This window comes from Thalassophryne amazonica, chromosome 6, assembly GCF_902500255.1.
Source record: "Thalassophryne amazonica chromosome 6, fThaAma1.1, whole genome shotgun sequence".
In the NCBI taxonomy this organism is placed as follows: Eukaryota; Metazoa; Chordata; class Actinopteri; order Batrachoidiformes; family Batrachoididae; genus Thalassophryne; species Thalassophryne amazonica.
In genome coordinates, this window is record NC_047108.1 from 79,709,956 (window position 1) to 79,732,733 (window position 22,778).

At 43.9% G+C, this 22,778-nt stretch overlaps 1 protein-coding gene across 1 annotated transcript in view; it reads left to right on the forward strand.

Annotated features, from left to right (window-relative positions):
• Positions 1-5,528: 5,528 nt before the first annotated feature.
• LOC117512486 (NUAK family SNF1-like kinase 1) overlaps positions 5,529-22,778 on the forward strand; it is a 60,207-nt gene continuing 42,957 nt past the window's right edge. Inside the window, exon 1 of the mRNA XM_034172575.1 lies at positions 5,529-5,977. Coding sequence (XP_034028466.1) covers positions 5,714-5,977 — 264 coding nt within the window. The 5' untranslated portion in view covers positions 5,529-5,713. The remainder of the gene's footprint in view (positions 5,978-22,778) is intronic.

A 22,778-nucleotide genomic window follows, 5' to 3' on the forward strand; every position in this document is an offset into this window, starting at 1 on the left:
CCTTTATATAGCGCCAAATCACAACAGAGTTGCCTCAAGGCGCTTCACACAGGTAAGGTCTAACCTTACCAACCCCCAGAGCAACAGTGGTAAGGAAAAACTCCCTTTCAGACTCAAATTGAAAAATTTTTGCAAAACATATTGCCTTATCAAATGTTTTTGTCTAAAATGTTTCATCTACGTAATAGCAGCTACAGTGGTACCAGCACATTAACTCTCATTTTAGGTGAGGAGTCTTCATGCAAAGTCACATAATTTGCTTGTTAAGATGTATGAATTTATTTTGTTCTCATTAAAGTGACCTACTCACTTTCTAGGTATGTTAATTATACATGAAATACTTTATTTTCTCATGGAAATATAATTTCTGCTAAAACTGAATTCTAAAACCATTTATTTCGTCCTGCACACCAGTTTTTATTTATAACTTAGATGGGCTGGATCAATGCATGTAATGTAAACTATAGTGGGGCCGCCATCTGGTGGTGCGACTGCAGTATTACACAAATAAGACGAGGAATGGAAAAAACAATATTGAAGAAATTTGGTCAATTTTAAATGTTTATTCGTGATTGATGCCATGCAGCTTTATTTGATAAGCAATAAAAAGAAAACATGAATCAAAGATGTGTTATATTTTGTGCTAATGTCAAATAAATAACTGAAAACATGTCAAAATGTGGTATTAGTTTATATATGGATTGTGTTTACTAACATACAGACCCAAAACAATATGTAAAACAGATTACCTAAATCTAATTTTTTTTAACGATCTGGGGTGTTTGCTGTAATTTTCATGCATCATTTGGTCGCCTATGATCTCCAATGGATGCAGAAAAGAAGCACAGAGGAAGCAGAAGGATTGCCAAGATAGCTGGAAGTCACCAATGGTCTCACGGAGGAAGCACAAAGGAAGCGTAGTAGACATATAGGTCACTCAAAGAATGCTAAAAAAAAAAAAAAAGACCTAAAATTGCATTTTAGAATGTTGAAACAACCCAAAAAGACACTGAAGCATTTACACAGAAATGTCTTTTTCATCCCTTCTGCATCCTTTGTGTGTCCTGGCCATTTGTAGGATGTACAAGGGATGCTCAATGGACATCATCCTGTTTAGAGGGCAACTAAGACATACTAAGGCTGTAAATCAGGTTGGTTTCACTGGGAAAACTTTGTACTACCCCAAAATGAGGTGATAGTGAGAGAAAATAGAAATTATAGGAAGTGACTTAGTACCTTTAACTGCTGATTTAGGTTGTAGAGTTTCTGGGGCTTTAAATTTTACATGAAAGCTTTTGTTATTACAGGTTTGACTACTTAGTGCAAGTGCACTCTCATGATCCAGCAAGACTGCATGTATAAACTAAAGCAGGGTTTTCCCTTTCACAAAATGTCAATATCTTTATGCCAAACCTCCCAAACTAGTTCATAAATGTTCTTGGCCATTTAGCATCCTGAGGATTTTTCATGTCTTGGTATTAGCGGCACCTATCTCCTCCTGTGGTCAGCTTATTATTCCAGCTGGGTATCTGATACCTGGTCGGTTCTATGTATCGATGGCTTGAATCTTATTCCTACCGTTGAGCTGGCTTCTCAGCACCGTCTTACCTTCTGGAGGTGTTTGGCTGTTGGGACATTTGTTGTTCCAGTAATACTCAGTCTCGGCTCTGCACGTTTTTGTCTATGTGCTACCATTTTTCCCTAGCAGCAGCGAGTAGACACTGGATGGGTCATTCGAGGACAGGTGCTTTATTCTCTTGGCATTTGCTGCTCTGGTGTATTTATTCAGCCTAGTACTCAGAGCTGTGAACCTTTGTTCAGTTATGAACATTGTGTTATACATCTCATCCATCCAGGACCTGTCTCTCATAGATGCCCTTCTGTACTCCTGTTAGCTGGGCTTTCCTGATGTGGGCGTCCAATCTTCTTCTCCGTGGGCTCTCTCTCTGCATGCATTGGTGACCTTATACCCAAGTATTTCTAGGAACTCTGTGGTTGTGGCCTATATGAGCTCTTTGGTTTCTTGTAATACTTGGTTGTGTCACTTCCTTGACTTTAGCACCAGTGTTTATCTTCAGTTCAGTGGATGCATGTGTCACAGCAGGTGTTTGGGCATCATCCCTCTCATTGACCAAGGTCTGCTCATTGCCTCCACATTGCTCAGTATTGTTTCAGTAGTAGCTTCTTTCTATAGATGTTAGCGCTCTGAGCTACCAGGTGCTTCCTGGTCATCATAGATGTTGGTTTTCTGCTCATATGTAGTTCCCAAATGCATTGAATATAACCTCTCTCATTGGGTTTGTTCCATGTTGTTCATTACCTCCGTCAACAAAGTTGGAGGAGGTTCTGTTATTGCTCCTGTCTGTTTTTGTCTGATTGTGAAGATCCTGGAGCCCACAATTTTTCATATATCGTTATAACATTTTTACTGAAGATTTATATGCTGATAGGCAAGAAGTGGTTCAGTTTTCATGGTCATAGGTCAAAGTGCAAAGTCAGGAAAAATCTTGGAAAATTACAAAAACCCATCTCTTTAACACTGAACAAATTTTCAAAAATTCATACCTTTCTCAAAAAAGATCAAATTTCTTTCATATTGTGTTATGTAGGATGGTTTCCTTTATCAACTGACAGCATTTAATCCAGATTACAGATTTTCTGGCCATTCAAATTTAACATTGAAAACCCCATTTAATGTATATTTTACATTATATCTTAATCTAGCGTTCCCCAATCACTTTCATATTTGAAAGAGAGGTACAGACTGACAATCACTATCGCCTGACAAAGTTTGATCTGGATCTGATTCGGATTGTGGATATTGTGGGCATTTTAATTTAATATTGAAAAGCCCATTTGGTGTACATTTTGCACTATATCTCAATCAAAAGTATCTCAATCACTCCCATTCGTGACAATGAGGTGCAAACTGACACTCTCAATGAATAGACTAAGTTTGAGCCGCATCTGATCCATATAGTAGATTTAGCGGCTATTTGATTTTTTTAACATTGAAAAGACCTTTGGATCTATATTTTTATATTATATTTTAGGTTATAAAATCCACTTCTAACAGGACTATGACCTTGAAAATTTTTTCCAAGTTAAAAATTTGTGGAATTGGAAACTAGTGTTGGCTGAGGTTTGCACTTTATAAGCACAGGTACTCCAGCTCATTCATTCATTTTATACAGGGTGAACACAAAAACACAAATGTTCATAATATCAAAAGTTACATTAATAATTTTACAATTTTGAATCTGCAAAAGAGAAAAAAAAAACTTGATCACTTTCTGCAACTGTAGATACCAAAATTGTAAAATTATTGATGCAACTTTTGATATTATGAACATTTGAACCAAGGAGTGTTTTTGTGTTCACCCTATATAGTGCCAAATCACAACAAAGCCATGTGAAGCCCCAAGGCACTTCACATGGGTAAGATCTATCCTGACCAACATTCAGTCCTTGTCCATGTTTGTCTTGTTCCAGTAGACCATTTCTCCTGAATATGGCCTGGGTCCCCTTCTTCAGCTGCATGTTCTACGGTAGTCTGGGGGAGTGAGACCCTTACTGGATATATATCCTCACGTGTTTATTTTAAATCCCATGACCTTTGTTTCATTATTTCTGATACATTTAAAAATATATGTTTTTCAGCTTTATTATAAATTTGAAAATCTAATTTATATTTGTTTATTTTTAATGACTTCTCAGGGCCCACCAGTGGCAGCGCCGGGGGGCTTGGGTGGGGCTTAAGCCCACCCAATAATGAGCCAAGCCCCCCTCAGCTCTCCCAATAATTCTGCCAATAATGTGAATAGCGACTGACATATTTGTGGATCTCAACTGCAGTTTTGCGCTGAGAATGTCTCAATATTGCGTAACTGAGCAAAGTGATGAATGTGTGTGTTCGGTGATCCACCAATGCTGAACCACCCTTCACAAACAGAATTTTCAGTTTTGCAAATAAACATTTATTTGTAAAAACCCACACACAAGTTACAAATCAGAAATTTGTGTTTGTAGATCACTAAGCATGTGTACAAATCAAAGGATATTTGTAAATCACCGTCTGTGCATTTGCAAGTATTAATGAGACAAATTTAACTCCATACGCCAAAACGTTAGGTGTCCTAAATATTTATTACAGCCACTCTTAAAACTTCACTTATCTTTATTTATACCTATGTGCAAGTTTACTGAACTTGCAATCATTCTAAGCGATGTGTGTGTGTGCATTGATACCACATTTTAGAGGAGCACGGGTGACTAAAACATATACCTTGGTATTTATAAAGCAATTTACTATATACGAGGTCTGTCCGTAAAGTATAGGTCCTTTTTATTTTTTTCAAAAACTATATGGATTTCATTCATATGTTTTTACGTCAGACATGCTTGAACCCTCGTGCGCATGCGTGAGTTTTTCCACGCCTGTCGGTGACGTCATTCGCCTGTGAGCACTCCTTGTGGGAGGAGTCGTCCAGCCCCTCGTCGGAATTCCTTTGTCTGAGAAATTGCTGAGAGACTGACGCTTTGTTTGATCAAAATTTTTTCTAAACCTGTGAGACACATCGAAGTGGACACGGTTCGAAAAATTAAGCTGGTTTTCAGTGAAAATTTTAACAGCTGATGAGAGATTTTGAGGTGATTCTGTCGCTTTAAGGACTTTTCACGGTGCGTGACGTCGTGCAGTGCTCTCAGGTGCCGTCGTCAGCCTGTTTCAAGCTTAAAACCTCCACATTTCAGGCTCTATTGATCCAGGACGTTGTGAGAGAACAGAGAAGTTTCAGAAGAAGTCGGTTTCAGCATTTTATCCGGATATTCCACTGTTAAAGGAGATTTTTTTTAATGAAAGACGTGCGGGCGGATTGCAGCGTCGGCTCGCAGCCGCCGCGACGCTCCGCCACAGGAAAAACACCTCTGTTGGAAGCCTTGAGGACAAGTTGGAACATCTCCAGCTGATAAACAATTTCTCATATACTCACTCCACTGAAAGCCATCAAAAGCCGCCTGGATTTTACAAATGGTTATCAACACGGAGGTGTTTTTCCTGTGCCGCCGTGCCTATACTTTATGGACAGCCCTCGTATTTATTTCAACGACATTTTGTGGAGCTCCTCCAACTTTTACCCCAGCTCCCCCTCAGCCCCCCCCCCCCCCCCCCAACAAAAATTTCCTGGCGCCGCCACTGGCCCACACACACACACACACACACACACACACACACACACACACACACACACACACACACACACACACACACACACACACACACACACACACAGTATCTCTTGTGTCCACACTTTGGGAGCACCTGTTTCATAGGATAAACTCAGATCAGTAATCATGTTTGTCCTGGTGTTAACAGATAAAATGTGTACAACGGCATATTATTAAAACGAGCTATTACACAATCCCGTGCGTGATGCTCCCGGCGAGGCTCCGCCCACCGCACCACGTGGTCCTGATCGCTCCTGTTGCTGCTGTTGGAGGAGAGCGGAGGCAAAGCTGCTGCAGCTCAGATCCGCTCATCATCACCGACAGTCACACTCAGTTCAGCACCGACTTCAAACATCAGATCAGTTTTTCTTCTCCTATATGGGAAACCCGCTGGTTTCCACTCAGCGTTGCGGCCACTTTGTTCCTGATCTGGCCGGGGGTCCCGGCGCGCGCTGCTCCTGACAGGTGCGCGCGGTGCGCAGTGAGGATGGGCAGACGTGAGGCGCACAGCAAAGGCGCGATGAACACCAGCGAGCGCACCGAGCTCGGACGGCTGCAGAATGCGGCGTCCAGCGGCCACGACGAGGCCGCCGAGGTGTCCAAACGGCAGGCGGCGGGCCGGGCAGCGCCGGAAGTGAAGAAGCACCAGCACAAACACAACTTAAGACACCGCTATGAGGTGATGGAGACTCTGGGCAAAGGCACGTACGGAAAAGTCAAGAAGGCTGTGGAGAGAGCCAGCCTGAAGACGGTGAGTGCAAAGTGCGATGCGCACAGTGGAATTTACATGGATAATTTACTGTGCGCAGGAACCATTTATAAAGTGCATGAGGCAGCTTTGGCCTGGTCTGTAAAAAAGTTAACTGTTATTATTATTATAAATTATTCACATCTGTCGAAAAATGTGCCATGAAGAGGAGAGAGCATATCAGAAGAGTCCATGAAGTTGCATTTACTTTTGAAATGTGGTGCTGCAGCTTCATCCAACAAGAAAGAAAACATGGATTTGGGTTGGAGTGTTACACTAAACTGACAAGAACACATCCAAAAAGCGTGTGTGTGTGTGTGTGTGTATATATAAAAGTGATTTTTTTTTTTAACTCCTTTAGCTGTCACCTGGGCTGACAGCACCTCCCTGAAAGCACACCTCCTGTGAAATGTTTTATAAACATAAATACATATAGAGTCACTATAATCTTTTCCTTTGTTACTTTATTTTTATGATCCAGATCCCGTGGATTTCAGAGCTCCCTGTGGTTAAGGGACATTCAGAAAATTGAAGAGCAGAAATTGACTTCTTGTAACCCGACGGCAGTTATGTGACTTTTTTCCAGCACTGAAAACAAGTTTAAAAAGATGTATTTATATTTTCCATGTGTGTGACTTCTTTTCCAGGCACAGAAAGTCAAGTATGAAAGGTGTTAATGTTGCAAGTATGAGGACAAAATGACATTTCCCTGCTCACTGCAGGAGTGACTGAACCAGAGCAACCCAGTGTCACGGCATGTCGTGATTCATTGGCACGAAATATACATTAATCTGTTGGTTTGTGATATTGTCATGAAAAGCGCCTCATTTTCGTCACAGCAGCACGAATTCATTCTAATTCATTCCGTGATGGCTGCACAAAATTAAACGTGAAGCGGGGGGTCGGGTGGTTATGGTTAGGGTTGGGGGTAGGAGTATGGTTAGTAATAGGTGAGTTAAAAAAAAAATTCCAGAAAATTTGAATCATTTCATAAGGGGAGCATGAAAACAAACAAACAAACAAAAAAAACAAAAACGTGAGACTGGGATGGCCAGAGCCACACCCATATTTGGCTGCTCAGTTATTTTGATGCCGGGCTACAGTTTAAGCTAAAATTAAAATACCATGCAGATTGTTTTCTTTTTTGGAAAGAGTGGTGAGTGATGTCATTGGAGCTGGGTGCAAATTGAATGCAGTGAAAAGCGATAATCAGTGGAGCAGTCTGCAGTGACTGTAAGAAAGGGAGCCGGGATAAGTGCACAGCTCCGTCAATCATGAGTGGAAATTTTATTACTCTGCATAGCATTATAGAATACTTCTCCAGAATTGCTTTTTATTCTCAAAAACTTCAAAAATTGCATTAAAAAAATAACAACATGGAAACAATTTATTTATTGCTATATTTTTGGTCACATGGTGCTTTTCCACCAGAGGATGCTGCAGTGCACCCAGCACCCCCACTTCCCACCACTATGAAGCAAAATTACTTTAATCGGTGCAGCATAATTAAATGTTTCAAAACTCAGCACATTATTTATAACACAAACACTGTGTTAGTAATCAGAAGATAATGAGCTAAATAATGTTATTGTACAAGGTACAAACAACTTCAGTAAACTGCTTCTTTTCGCCACTGAATAGACAAGCAAATACGAAATAAATGTGTAGTGTAATTAAATATTTGAAAAGTCTTTTGTAAAGCATTTGTAAACAATAATAGCCTTACTGTAGCTTAATATGGTTACCTATCATTGCCCTTTTTATTGACTCACATAGTCCAAACAAGTGTTGTGGCAATTAGCATGAACATTCTTTTTATTAAAGTGGGTGGGCTTTTGGTTTGATATCTTCATCAGACAGGAAATCCAGTAAGGTGCCATTGAGCAAGGTTGGTGAAGGTGTGTAACTGAGTGCCGTACATGGTGGTATGATGTAATTGCTCTATTTGTGTTTGCACACATGCCCATGTGTGATGGGATGAATGTCAGGCATCATTGTAAACTGTTTTACGGGACTGCATCAGATGAAAAAGTCCAATAGAAATGCTGTCCATTTACAGTGAGGCCAAAAAGTATTTAGTTAGCCCCTGATTGTGCCAGTTCTCCTACTTAGAAAGATGAGAGAGGTCTGTAATTTTCAACATAGGTACACTTCAACTATGAGAGACAAAATGAGGAAAAAAAATCCAGGAAATCACATTGTAGGATTTTTAAAGAATTTATTTGTAAATTATGGTGGAAATAAGTATTTGGTCAATAACAAAAGTTCAGCTCAGTACTTTGTAGCATAATCTTTGTTGGCAATGACAGAGGTCAAATATTTCCTCTAAATCTTCACCAGGTTTGCACACACTGTAGCTGGTATTTTGGCCCATTCCTCCATGCAGATCTCCTCTAGAGCAGTGATGATTTGGGGCTATCGCTGGGCAACATGGACTTTCAACTCCCTCAACCAATTTTCTACGGGGTTGACGTCTGGAGACTGGCTTGGCCACTCCAGGACCTTGAAATGCTTTTTACAGAGCCACTCCTTTGTTGCCTGAGCGGTGTGTTTGGGATCATTGTCATGCTGGAAGACCCAGCCATGTTGCATCTTCAAGGCTCTCACTGATGGAAGGAGGTTTTGGCTTAAAATCTCATGAAACATGGCCTACAATGTGATTTCCTGGATGTTTTTCTCATTTTGTTTCTCATAGTTGAAGTGTACCTATGATAAAAATTACAGATCTCTCTCATTTTTATAAGTAGGAGAACTTGCACAGTCAGTGGCTGACTAAATACTTTTTGGCCCCACTGTATTATTCTCATACAGTTTCTATAAATGGCTGGTAAACAATTTTATTTTCATTGTAAATTCATGTATGGATTGTGTGTGTGTTGTGTTTTCTACATCTTGCTACAGAATTTACAGATTTACAGAGCACGGGCATCTCAGGGTCTATATGGAATTTATGACTCTGCATTGCATTGAGGTCTTTGTGGCCTCGAAAAATCTGGTGAAATTTTCTAAGTGGAACTGATTTTAATTCTGTGAGGCCCGTGGATGCTCCAGCATATCTAAATCACAGAGATTTAATTCAACTACTTCCGGAAACTACAAGTTTCCAGCTGTAATTTCACTCTCTTCTCTAGAGACTGGACAATTTCACATGGGTGTGACTCATATCTCACCTTGTGAGTGGTTGTACCGTGGCTGGAGTGTCTGTTAGTGAGAGATCCTCCTCAAAACGCATCACTAAATGCTATAAACTCTAAAATAATGGTCCTGTTGACCTGAAAATACTTAAAACATTGTGTATGTATACACATACACACACAAACACACACGTATTGTCTTGCAGACAAAGAAAATCCTTTTGGAAAACCATGAAGAGTGAATATTTTCTTCAGGAATGGTGCAGCATTTTATTTAATTATTATTATTTCAAAGCAGCCAAGGACATTTTCAGTTTTCACCACAGTTGGTCTTTATTCACACAAAAAGGAAATAATCCAAAAGAGAAGACATCCAGCAGACAGGTAGGTGATGTTATTTTACATAAATGCTGTTTTGGAATGTTCCACATCCTTCTTGTGCAATTACCAGAGTGTGACACTGCTGCACTACAGGGCGTATATTGTATATTTTCATTCATTTTCTATGTCCTCTTATTTCAATTAGGGGGTGGGTGACTGGAGCCTATCCCAGCAGTCATTGTGCATGAGGCGGGGATACACCCTGGACAGGCCGCCAGTCTGTCGCAGGGTCACATATAGACCAAAAAACACATTCACACTCTGACTCACGATCAATTTAAAGTTTCCAATTCACCTAACCTGCATGTCTTTGGAAGGGGAAGAAAGCCGGAGCACCCAGAGGGAACCCATGCAAACACAGGGAGAATATGCAAACAGCACACAGAAAGGACCAGGCAGAAAGTGACCACAGGACCTTCTTGTTGTGAAGCAACAGTGTTAACCACGTCAGCTGCCATTCTGCCCTTTTGTCAGAATCAGAATAGCTTTTATTCACCAAGTATCCACAGAATACAAGGAATTTGACTTCGGTTTGAGCTGCACATTCTCTGTTCAACATGAATGAATATACACTAAACACTGAATAATTCACAGTAATAAAATGTCCAAATGAAATTTTCAAGAAAATAAAATGAGAAAAGAAAAAGGATGTGTGAAACAAACAGATTGAAGCTAAGTTGTACATGTAGTGAGGTGTTTGTATATATTTTAATTTATTAAACATTATTTTAAAATCTTTCATATATTACACTAATTTTGTGATCTAAATACGGTGCTAAATCCATTTCTAATACCAAAACAGTTCATCCACATGAATAAAAATGTGTTGTTGCTAAAGATGTGAAGAATTTCGAAAAACACATTTCCTATTTTCAGGTTTAGAGCCGAATTAAATATTATACACTGTGTTCTAGACAAATATGTGTCTCACATTCAGAAATCTGACACTTCTGAACATTTTGATGTGCAACACATGGGTATAATATGGAAATAAAGGACCTTCAAAGGGGAGTTATGGAAAATATGGTCAAATGGAGAAAATACTCTTGGACCCCAGAGGTTTAACAGATACAATTTTTAAATTTATTTTCATTTATATAGCGCCAAATCAGAGTTGCCTCAAGGTGCTTCACACAAGTAAGGTCTAACCTTACTAACCCCCAGAGCAGCAGTGGTAAGGAAAAACTCCCTCAAGCAGACCAGACTCAAAGGGGTGACCCTCTGCTTGGGCCATAATACAGACACTAATTACAGAAGAATTCACAAAATGAATATACAGGAAATGCTGTTGATGCACAGGATAGGAGAGTCTTCATCACATATAGCAGATATGTTGGGTTTATCTGAGCAGTAACTGATGAAAAATCTTTGGGGACCAAATCCATCTGTTAAAAAATGTGGGTAGACATGTTTTCCTGTTTCTACCCTACAGTGACAGACCTTTTTGACCTTAGGTTATCAGTCTGCTGTTTCAAAGCAAATGGTTATTTGGTTATTAGAAATTAAAGGTGGATGTGGTGTACCCAGCAGTATGTGGGTGAACTTTCAGGGTGATCCTGAACAGTTTTTGCTTCCCGTACTGCCAGCCTGAGATGCCTATAGTCTGACTCACTCAGCACTTATAAAAGGGGGTACGACTCCAACAATAGGTCTCCTCCAGTGGAAGTCTGAACCTTTTACAGCAGCAAAGTGAAACACACACGCAGGCACAATTGCATATGAATGTTTCAGTGTGACACTTTTGAATATCCAGGTTAATAACTGAGCTTTGCTTCCAGATTTTTTGAATACTCATAGGTTCATGTATGCGGTCAGGCCTTAATCCCTCATGCCACAGTGATTTGAGCACAGAGACACAGATACCCAGTCAACCCAGAATGCCTTTTTTTTTTCCCAACAAACATACTGTATTCATGGTAATCTATTTGCAATCCGATTATGAGTCTGGCTCAGTTTCTCTGGCTGTGTTCCTTATCACTCTGAAACCTACATCTGTAAGAAATGGGACAATAAAAGCCAAACATCATGTTTGTACAGAAAAAGAGGTGTGTGTGTGTGTGTGTGTGTGTGTGTGTGTGTGTGTGTGTGTGTGTGTGTGTGTGTGTGTGTGTGTGTGCGCGCGCGCGTCTGCATGCAGGCTCAGTGTGAACGAACTTGAGAAAATGGTGAATTCTTTGAGTCTGTAGCCAGCACATACCGCAGATTCTTTGAAACAAAACGGACATTATTTTAGGAAACAAGGCCAGGGATCTGTGGTTTGAGGGTAGAGAGGAGGCACGGGAGCAGACGATTCTGGAGCAAAGAGGATGAACATGAGGAGAAGGAGGAATGAAAAGTGGTTTTGTGATTAAAGACTTTGGGTTCTGCTGGTAAAATGTTTGAGGAGAGCAGACTTCATGTTTCGTGTGAAAGGGAGCGAAAAGACTTCATCCAAGTCTGTATTAAGGGCTGTTGTATCCTGAGAGAGTAACACTGGGATATTTTCAGTTTTTGCAACACCATCATCTATTCAGTCTGAGGGTTGTTTGGGGCTGAACTCCCTCCCACCATGTACTGGGCCCGGAAGTGAAATACACTCTTGATAGATTGGTCCAGAACAGGGTTAACAAACCTCCATTCATTCTCATGCCGAAAACCAATTTCGAGCCAGCATTTAGCCTGAGCCTGACCTACATGTTTTTGGACTCTGAGAGGAAGCCAGAGTAACCGGAGAAATCCAACAGTCACAGGCAAGGCAAAGCATGCAAAGAAGCACCAGGACTGACTCAAACCCCCGCAATATTCTCGGTGTGACATTCTATTACTCTGCCTGATTAGTTGGCCCAATTGTTTAAAATAATTATTTGTCAAATAGTCCTTTCGAAAGATTCAGAAAATTCTGCTTCACTTTGATCAGCACTAAAGAGCTTAACAAAACATATAGTCTGTTGAAATTTTTTTAAGCAGCTTTGTTTTGCAGGCAGCATGGTGGATTAGTGGTTAGCACTGTTGCCTCACAGCGAGAAGGTCATGGGTTCAATTCCCACCTGTGGCCTTTTTGTTGTGGAGTTTGCATGTTCTCCCCGTGTTTGTGTGGGTTTCCTCCGGGTGCTCCGGTTTCCTCCCACATCCAAACACATGCGGGTTAGGTGGATTGGACTCTTTAAATTGTCCGTAGGTGTGTGTGTGGGTGTGAATGTGTTTGTTTGTGACAGACTGTCCGTATAACAGACTGGTGTCCTGTCCTGGGTGTACACCACCTCACGTTCTATGACTGCTGGGATAGGCTCCAGCTCCCCACGACCCTTGTTTTTGACTGAGCGGTTGAAGACGAGTGTGTGTGTGTGAGTGAGCGCTTTGTTTTGCCTATGTAATATACTATAGATGTGCCCGCCACCTGCTGGATATTTGGAATGCTAGATGGGCTATGGAAAATTAGGAGCCGCTGTGGCTAAATTTACATGTGCAAGTTTAGAATTAAATAATTATTCAACATATGGCTGCTATAATGGTTTTGGTGGACGACCCCAATGCAGAGAACGACAACAATGTAAGGAAAATCCAGATTTATTGTCTTGCAGGCAAAATAGTACAATCTTAAAAACAGTAGGAAAACAGCCTTGGTTGTTAAACAGGCAGAGGACAGGCACAAAGCTGATCAGTTCAACAGGTAACAGTCTTTCTGTGGGAGCAGCAAGTTGTCTAAAAAAAAAACAGGCAGTAGGTCACTACACAGAGAGTGTTCATACCAAGGCAATAAATCCGAGAGGACAGGCAATACTCAGGAACTCAAAATGGAAACTCGAGCTGGAAACAATGGGGGCTGGTACCCCAAACAGACCTCGAATGGGGAGAGGCCAGTAGATGACGAGACTTGATTGTTGTGGGCATACTCGATCCAGGCCAGATGTTGACTCCAAGCTGTCGGGTGCGCAGAGGTGACACACCATAATGCTTGTTCCAAGTCCTGGTTAGCCCGCTCTGCCTGACTGTTCGTTTGAGGGTGGTACCCAGACGACAGGCTCACCATGGCCCCCAGCTCCCTACAGAAACTCCTCCAGACCTGTGAGGAGAGCTGAGGACCATGGTCAGATACTGTGTCTGTCGGGATACCATGCAGACGCACGACGTGGTACACCAGGAGGTCTGCAGTCTCCTGGGCTGTCGGGAGTTTTGGGAGGGCCACGAAGTGGACTGCCTTGGAGAACCGGTCCACTATCGTCATGATGACTGTCTTACCCTGGGACGCAGGGAGACCCGTGACGAAGTCCACTCCTATGTGGGACCAGGGGCAACGAGGCACAGACAATGGCTGGAGGAGCCCCTTCTCCGACTGGTGTGTAGCCTTGCCCCTGGTGCACGTGGTGCATGCCCGGATGTAGTCCCTGGTGTCGGCTTCGACTGACGGCCACCAGAACCACTGCCGGACCACTGCCACGGTTCTTCACACCCCTGGATGGCAGGAGAGCTTGGAACCATGATAGAAGTCCAACATGGCAGTCCGAGCATCTGGTGGCACGTACAGTCTGTTGGCAGGTCCACCTCCGGGATCCGGGTGTCGCGTCAGGGCCTCCCTGACCACTCCCTCCACGTCCCACATGAGGGCTGTGATGATAGTAGATTCTGGTAGGATGGTGTCCGGTGGGTCCAACAGGCTTGCTCCAACCTCCTCTTCATGCACCCGGGACAGGGCGTCAGACCGGATGTTCTTGGTCCCGGGGCAATAGGTGATCTTGAAGTTGAAGCGTATGAAAAAAGTGACCATCGGGCTTGTCTGGGATTCAGACGCTTAGCGGTCTGGATGTATTCCAGGTTCCGATGGTCAGTGAGAACCACAAATGGGACCACAGCTCCCTCCAACAGTTGTCTCCACTCCTCGAGGGCCTCTTTCACCGCCAGGAGTTCCCGATTGCCAGTGTCATAGTTCTGTTCAGCGGAGGTTAACCTGGAGGAGAAGTAAGCACAGGGGTGGAGAACACTATCGGACTCCCTGCTCTGGGACAGCACGGCTGCTATCCCTGAGTCAGAGGCATCCACTTCAACAATGAACTGGTGGTTAGGATCGGGCTGCACCAGAACTGGTGCAGTCGAAAACCGGTGTTTCAACTCCCTAAACGCAGCTTTGCACCGATCCGACCAGGTGAAGGGGACTTTTGTGGAGGTCAGGGCTGTAAGGGGGCCGACTACCTGACTATAGCCCTTAATGAACGTCCTGTAGAAATTGGCAAACCCTAGGAACTGTTGCAGCTTCCTACGATTTACCGGTTGGGGCCAATCTCTCACCGCAGCTACCTTAGCCAGATCGGGTGCGACGGAGTTGGAGGAGATGATAAACCCCAGGAAGGACAAAGAAGTGCGATGGAACTCACACTTCACAGCCTTCACAAACAGCCGGTTCTCCAATAACCGCTGAAGGACCTGACTGACATGCTTAACATGAGTCTCAGGATCCTGGGAGAAGATGAGGATATCGTCTAGATATACGAAGACGAATCAGTGCAGGAAATCCCGCAGAACGTCATTAACCAAAGCTTGAAACGTCGCAGGGGCGTTGGTGAGGCCGAACGGCATGACCAGGTACTCAAAGTGACCTAAGGGGGTGTTAAATGCCATCTTCCATTCGTCTCCCTTCCGTAGCCGAACCAGATGGTAAGCATTTCTAAGATCCAGTTTAGTGAAAATTTTGGCTCCATGCAGGGGCATGAACACTGAATCCAATAGAGGTAACGGGTATCGGTTGTGAACCGTGATCTCGTTCAGCCCTCTATAATCAATGCATGGACGGAGACCGTCGTCCTTCTTGCCCACAAAAAAGAAACCTGCACCTAACGGGGATGAAGAATTTCGGATTAGCCCGGCAGCTAATGAGTCCCGGATGTAGGTCTCCATTAATTCGCGTTCAGGACGTGAGAGGTTGTACAGCCTGCTGGACTCAGGCCTGGAACCAAATCAATGGCACAGTCATACGGTCGGTGCGGGGGCAGGGTGAGTGCCAGATCCTTGCTGAAAACGTCAGCAAGGTCATGATACTCAGCCGGCACCTCCGTGAGATTGGGGGGGACTCTGACCTCCTCTTTAACTTCATTGCCAGGTGGCACCGAGGATCTCAAACACTCCCGGTGGCAGGTTTCGCTCCATTGAGCCACAATCCCAGACGACCAGTCAATCCGGGGATTGTGTTTTATCATCCATGGATAACCCAAAATAACTCTGGAGGTAGAAGGTGTTACATAAAACACAATCTTCTCCCTGTGATTGCCAGAGACAACCAAGGTTAAAGGCTGTGTCTGATGTGTGATTTCTGGTAGTAGGGTGCCATCTAGTGCCCGCACCTTCAATGGTGAAGGAACGGCCACCAGAGGGAGCCCCACAGCCTTAGCCCACCTACTATCCAGTAGGTTCCCTTCCGATCCTGTGTCAATCAGTGCAGGAGCGGTAAGGGTTAAATCCCCACAGAGGATTGTGACTGGGAGTCATGCGCATTTGCGTGGAACGCCCGTGTGGTTTGTGTGGCTCACTCTTAGCCCAGTCTCTAAGGGAGCGCGTTGGAGTTTTAACCGCTTGAGGCAGTTCTTCTGCGCATGCTCACTCGCGCCTCAGTAAAAACACTCTCCACGAGCCAGCCTCCTTTGTCTTTCCTTTACTTTCACTTTCGCCCTGCTCGTTTCCATAGCAATGTCAGCAGGGGGAGCTGGTGCAACGCAAAAAGCCCTGGCTTTGGAGCGGGGAGAGGACGGCGCTAACTCGGATCTGGAGGGGAGAGGGACGGCGCGCACACGGCCACGCCCTTCGTCTTGCTCCCACTTGTATTCCTCTAACCGACTGTCTAAGCGAATAACCAGATCAATAAGCCCATCTAAATCCCGCGGCTGATCCTTAGCCACCAGATGCTCCTTAAGGGCCAGAGACAGCCTGTTTACAAAGGCGGCGCGGAGTGAGACTGCATTCCAACCGGACCTCACTGCCACGATGCGAAAGTCGATTGCGTAATCAGCTGCACTCCACTGTCCCTGTCTCATTGACAGCAGCATATTTGAAGCAGCCTCGCCTCTGTTGGGATGATCGAACACCAGTCGAAACTCCCTTATAAACTCAGTATAAGTAGGCAGGACCCGTGAATCTCATTCCCAGAGCGCCGTAGCCCAGGCGCGTCCTCTGCCCCGAAGTAAATTGATTACGTAAGCCACCCAATTGTGCTCTGACGCGTACATAACGGGCCGTTGTGAAAAAATGAGCACGCACTGCATCAGAAAGTCCGCGCACGTTTCAACACAACCACCGTATGGTTCCGGGGGACTTATGTAAGCTTCGGGCGACGAGGGGGGGACCCCTGAACGACCACTGGATTAACCCTGTTTGGCAGCAGATCCACTGGAGGGGGAGCGGCTGCAGCCGTGCCTGACGCACGCGTGTCTACCTGCGCGGTGAGAGCCTCCATCCAACAGCTGAGGTTTATGGCTTTGTCTTCCATCGGTTTATGGCTTTTTACGACAATGTTGTCCGGTTTGTGCCTTCGTATACCATGGGCAGTTTGTTTTTTTTTTTTTGGTGCCATTTCCGGTTTGTGCCTTCGTCTACCATGGGCAGAGTTTTTTTTTTTTTTTTTTTTGCCATTTCCGGTTTGTGCCTTCGTCTACCATGGGCAGAGTTTTTTTTTTTTTTTGCCATTTCCGGTTTGTACCTTCGTCTACCATGGGCAGAGTTTTTTTTTTTTTTTTTTTTTACCATTTCCGGTTTGTGCCTTTGTCTACCATGGGCAGAGGTTTTTTTTTTTTTTTCTTTTGCCAGTTCTGGTTTGTGCCTTCGTCTACCATGGGCAGAGGGTTTTTTTTTTTTTTTTTTTTTTTTTTGCCATTTCCAGTTTGTGCCTTCGTCTACCATGGGCAGAGTTTTTTTTTTTTTTTTTGCCATTTCCGGTTTGTGCCTTCATCTACCATGGGCAGTTTTTTTTTTTTTTTTTTTTGGTGCAATTTCCAGTTTGTGCCTTCGTCCACCATGGGCAGAGTTTTTTTTTTTTTTTTTTTTTGCCATTTCCGGTTTGTGCCTTCCTCTACCATGGGCATTTTTTTTTTTTTTTTGCCATTTCCGGTTTGTGCCTTCGTCTACCATGGGCAGTTTTTTTTTTTTGGTGCAATTTCCAGTTTGTGCCTTCGTCTACCATGGGCAGAGTTTTTTTTTTTTTTTTTGCCATTTACGGTTTGTGCCTTCGTCTACCATGGGCAGAGTTTTTTTTTTTTTTTTTTTTTTTGCCATTTCCGGTTTGTGCCTCCATCTACCATGGGCAGAGTTTTTTTTTTTTTTTTTTTTTTTTTTGCCATTTCCGGTTTGTGCCTTCATCTACCATGGACAGAGTTTTTTTTTTTTTGTTTTTTTTGCGCCATTTCCGGTTTGTGGCTTCGTCTACCATAAGAGCGAGCTTTGCATTGCACTTCGCTCTAATCAGAAGCCAGAAACAGGAAGTTAAGCTACACCAAATGAACACTGACAAAATGTCAAAGTAAAAGCACCAGCTACTATTTTCCATGGGAGATAATTCAGAAAATAATAAAATACAGAGAATAATGCAGCAATCAAAACTGAATTTCTAAAATGTGACCCATGACAGATACATCACGACTGCAACTTAGTGATAGCAAACTTGTGTGTGTGTGTGTGTGTGTGTGTGTGTGTACGCGTGCATGCTCTGCCGAGCAGGCGTTGATGGCAAACTTGAAACTGTGTGTAATAGATAGATAGGTGTCCGTGTAAAGCACTTTTAGTTTGAAATTGCAAAATAAATACAGTTCATTAACCGTATGAGGCTGCAATTTATTTAGATGGAATTGATGAAACAAGTGTGAATCATTTTGTACATGCTATATGTGCACAATACAATTCAACATGTATTAGAAAAGCTCTTGTGCAACTATACTAACATATACCTTCTTACATCTGTGTCTTACACACACACACACACACACACACAGCTACTGTTTCCTCTGTGCATTAATTTCCAGTGGGGCATTGCGAAGCGATATCTCACATGCATCACATTGTTTTTTCGAACAATGACACCCACTGTGAGTTACACAGATGCTTTAGAGGTTACGCATTGGACATGACGCAAATGGTGCACATTTCAATGCACAAGAGTGAGATCATGCACACAAACATACTCACACTCACCTCTTCACACATGTGCCCCCTTAAAAGCACAGCTAATGCCCTGAACAATACCCAGAGAGTGTGTGTGTGTGTGTGTGTGTGTGTGTGTGTGTGTGTGTGTGTGTGTGTGTGTGTGTGTGTGTGTGTGTGTGTGTGTGTGTGTGTGCATGCTCTGCCGAGCAGGCGTTGATGGCAAGTCATGGGGTTTATTCAAAGCTTAAAAGGCACAGTTAAAAGTTTATAGTTTTAGCATCACTTCTCCATTCCCAGATCCCTCACCACTTTTTTTATTATTATCATTTTATTTTTATTACTGTTTCATGGAGCGCTCCAGCACTGGAATAACTCCATCTTCTGCAGCTTGTTTCACATTCTTCCTGGTGCTGCAACACATTTCTTTCCCACCCAGCGGGTATTTGGGTCAGAAAACATTCAGCGTTAATGATGGCAGCACCCCAAACCCGGACAGGTGCCATTCAGCCAGTGAACGCTGACTAGTAACTAATCTTTAAGTATTGTCCTGACACAGTTGCCAAAAAGTCAGCATGAGAAGAAACATCTTAATGTGACCTATAAATTTATGTTTGATTGTGGAAAAAAAAACTCTTAAGAGGATAGAATCACATCAGTTCTAAAAGGTCAGGTCAGGTCAATCCCTGGTGCACTCTGGGGTGCATTTGTTTTGTGTTACATAACTGCAGCAGTTGATGGAGCGTGTGAATTGTGTCTTCTGATGTAGACTTTTTTCTTCCAACAGCTGGGAATGCTGGAGTCGTGGCCTAGGGGAGAGGCCTTCTTACTCATGGATACTGGTGATGGAATCCAGACAGAATTAGAAGAGTTTGATCAGTGCTGTGGCCACTTGTCAGAATGTAAAATGTTTATACACTTGTTAAACTAATAGAAATAATGATAATTTGCAGTAATTATATTTTATTTTTTAATTGCCTACATGGACATAACAGTCTTTTCTCATTCTTTTTTGGCTGTTTTTTCCTCATGCCTATGATGTACAGATGCTTATAAAAATAACAAAACAAAAAAGGATTTTTTTTCTGTAAAAAAGTCACGCTTTTCAAACCTGCGGCATGGCACTGCCATCCATGCAGTGCAAAGTGGCTCACAGCCCAATACAACAGTTATTAGTTTATTAATTATAGTTAGCGTTGACCGTTGGGGTTTTTCTGTAATTGTTGTATGGCTCTTGCCTTACAATATAAAGCGCCTTGGGGCGACTGTTTGTTGTGACTTGGTGCTATATAAATAAATAAATAAATTTGATTTGATATTCCGTTTGTTAGCTTACAAGCTATAGTTACGTTGCGCTAGATGAATTGTTTTCGGTTTAGATTGAGTCAGATTTATTTTCAGTCAGTTTTAGATTGTTTCAGGTAGGTTTTCCTGGAGCTGCACTCACTTTGGTTTTGACTAGGTTGGCTTTGTGCTTTTGTTGTTGTTGTTTTACAACACAGATATTGTTTATTCAAGTATGGCAGTGGTAGGTCCATGACCTATACGGGATCTAGGCGCTCCCGCCATCACGAGCCTCCCAGCTGACTGGGTTATAGCAGTGGGTAGATGGGACTCATTAGCCCTGTTAAGGCAGTCCACCTAGGGGAAGGAAAACCCTAATGTTAAACCCCCAGCCTGGGTTAATGCCCCCATGCCTCCGAGGAAGGTTCTTTAGCCAGAGGCTAGGAGAAGGTCACTCTGATGTAAAACCTACAGCCTGGTGGTTGCCACAGCCGTCTCTGCTTGTCTGTGCCACTGTGGAGTGCCACCTTGCCTATAGAGTGGAATTGGTGTGCGCGAGCTGATCCCCACTTTAAGCAACGAGCGCAGGCGGGAAGGAAAGCCCTGCAGCTATGGGAAGAGGCGAAAACAGCAGGTGCATGATGGCACTGGGAGCTGCAGTCTCGATCCTGCATGCAGGCGGCTCAGGAGCTATGGTCCTTTGATTGCTGACCCGAGATAACAGCATCATCCGGCAGGGCCCTGGGTGACCAAGCAGCCCTGTTTAGGGATAGCCCTGCTTGCTCCACATGGAGACAGACCTAGAAAAGGTGGTCTAAACATGGCTTGTCTCACTAGACCTGGTTGGCTCACTGCTGCCAATGGGCATCACTACACGCGGTGCGAAAAGAAAAACAAAGAACCTGAAAATTGCGTGCTGGAATGTACGCACAATGATGGACTCAGACAATAGAGATCGTCCTCGAAGACGCTCAGCCTTAGTCGCCAAAGAGCTAGCAAGGCTTGACATAGACATTGCTGCACTCAGCGAGGTGCGCTTTGCAGACCAAGGGTCACTCACCGAGGAAGGCACAGGCTACACACTGTTCTGGTCAGGGAAGGCTAAAGAAGATCGTTGACTCTCAGGGGTCGGGTTCGTGATTAAGATCGCCATAGCACATATGTTACACAGTTTGCCAGTTGGTCATTCTGACCGACTCATGTCACTCCGGCTCCCCATCAACAACAAGGATTTTGCCACTATTGTTAGTGTGTATGCCCCAACCATGCAGGCTGACATCGGAGTTAAGGAGGCTTTCTATAGCGATCTGTACAACCTTCTACAACGCGTCGACACCCAGGACAAGCTCCTCATCATGGGAGATTTCAGCGCCAGAGTGGGCCGCGACTCTGATGTATGGAAGGACGTGCTAGGGAAACATGGCATAGGCAACTGTAACGACAATGGCCGCCTGCTGCTGGAGTTCTGCTCTGCACATGACTTGACGATCACCAACAGCCTGTTCCAACAGAAAGAGAGATTCAAAGCAACCTGGAGACACCCACGCTCCAAACACTGGCACCTTCTGGACTACGTTCTGATGCAACAGCGTGATAGAAGAGACGTACTACATACCAGGGTGATGCCTAGCGTGGATTGCTATACGGATTGTCGCTTGGTCCGTTCCAAGATTGCTTTCACTTTCAAGCCCCCTCCTAAGAAGAAAGGCCCACAGTTTAAGAAGCTACAAGTCCACAAGCTGCAAGACATAGACACAAAAATGGAGTTCCAGGCCAAACTAGAGGAGAGACTGGGTGGAGAAGAAGGCCTGCCTGACGACCCTGAACAACAGTGGATGAGATTAAAGACCATCCTTCAGGAGACGGCAGCAGAAGTAGTGGGCTTCTCAGCCAGGAAAAATAAAGACTGGTTTGATGAGTCTGATGCACAGATCCAGGAACTACTAGAAAAGAAACGTGCATGCCACAAGACTCTTTTAGCTAAACCTGATGACCACTCTGCCAAGACAGCTTACAGAAATGCCTGCTCCACACTGCAAAGCAAGCTCCGCATACTGCAGAATGACTGGTGGCTAGCTTTTGCGGAGAAGACACAACAACATGCCGATGCCGGAGACATATGCTCCTTTTATGAAGCCCTTAAGACCATCCATGGGCCAGCACATCAAGTGCAAGCACCCCTGCGCTCCTCAGACGGCTCCACCCTTCTGACGGACAAGGAAACCATTATGCAGTGTTGGTCAGAACACTTTGAAAACCTCTTCAGTGACAAGCACACTGTGCAAGAGTCATCAATCGAGAAGATTCCCCAGGTAGAGGTGAAATGGGAACTTGATGACCCCCCAACACTTGAAGAGATCCGAAAGGCCACCACGCAGCTGAATCCAGGGAAGTCTCCTGGCATAGATGGCATCCCAGCAGAGGTGTACCAAAATGGAGGTGAGGCAGTCCTCGACAAGCTTCAGATTCTCTTCTCCAGTTGCTGGGAAAAGGAAATGGTTCCACATGACCTTCGAGATGCGGTCATTGTCTCCCTGTACAAGAACAAGGGCGACAAGTCCGACTGTTCTAATTACCAGGGCATCACTCTCCTCTCAATAGCAGGTAAGATTTTGGCTCGAGTGCTGCTCAACAGGCTTACCCCTACCATAGCACATGAAAATACTCCCGAGAGTCAGTGCGGATTTTGGGCCAACAGGGGAACCACCGACATGATCTTCGTCCTGAGACAGATCCAGGACAAGTGCAGAGAACAGAACATGGCCCTTTATGCAGTCTTCATAGACCTAACCAATGCTTTTGACATGGTCAGTCGTGAGGGTTTGTGGAAGATTCTTGCACGCCTTGGCTGCCCTCCAAAGCTCCTCACCATCATCCGCCAGCTGCATGAAGGCTAGATGGGACAAGTGAAG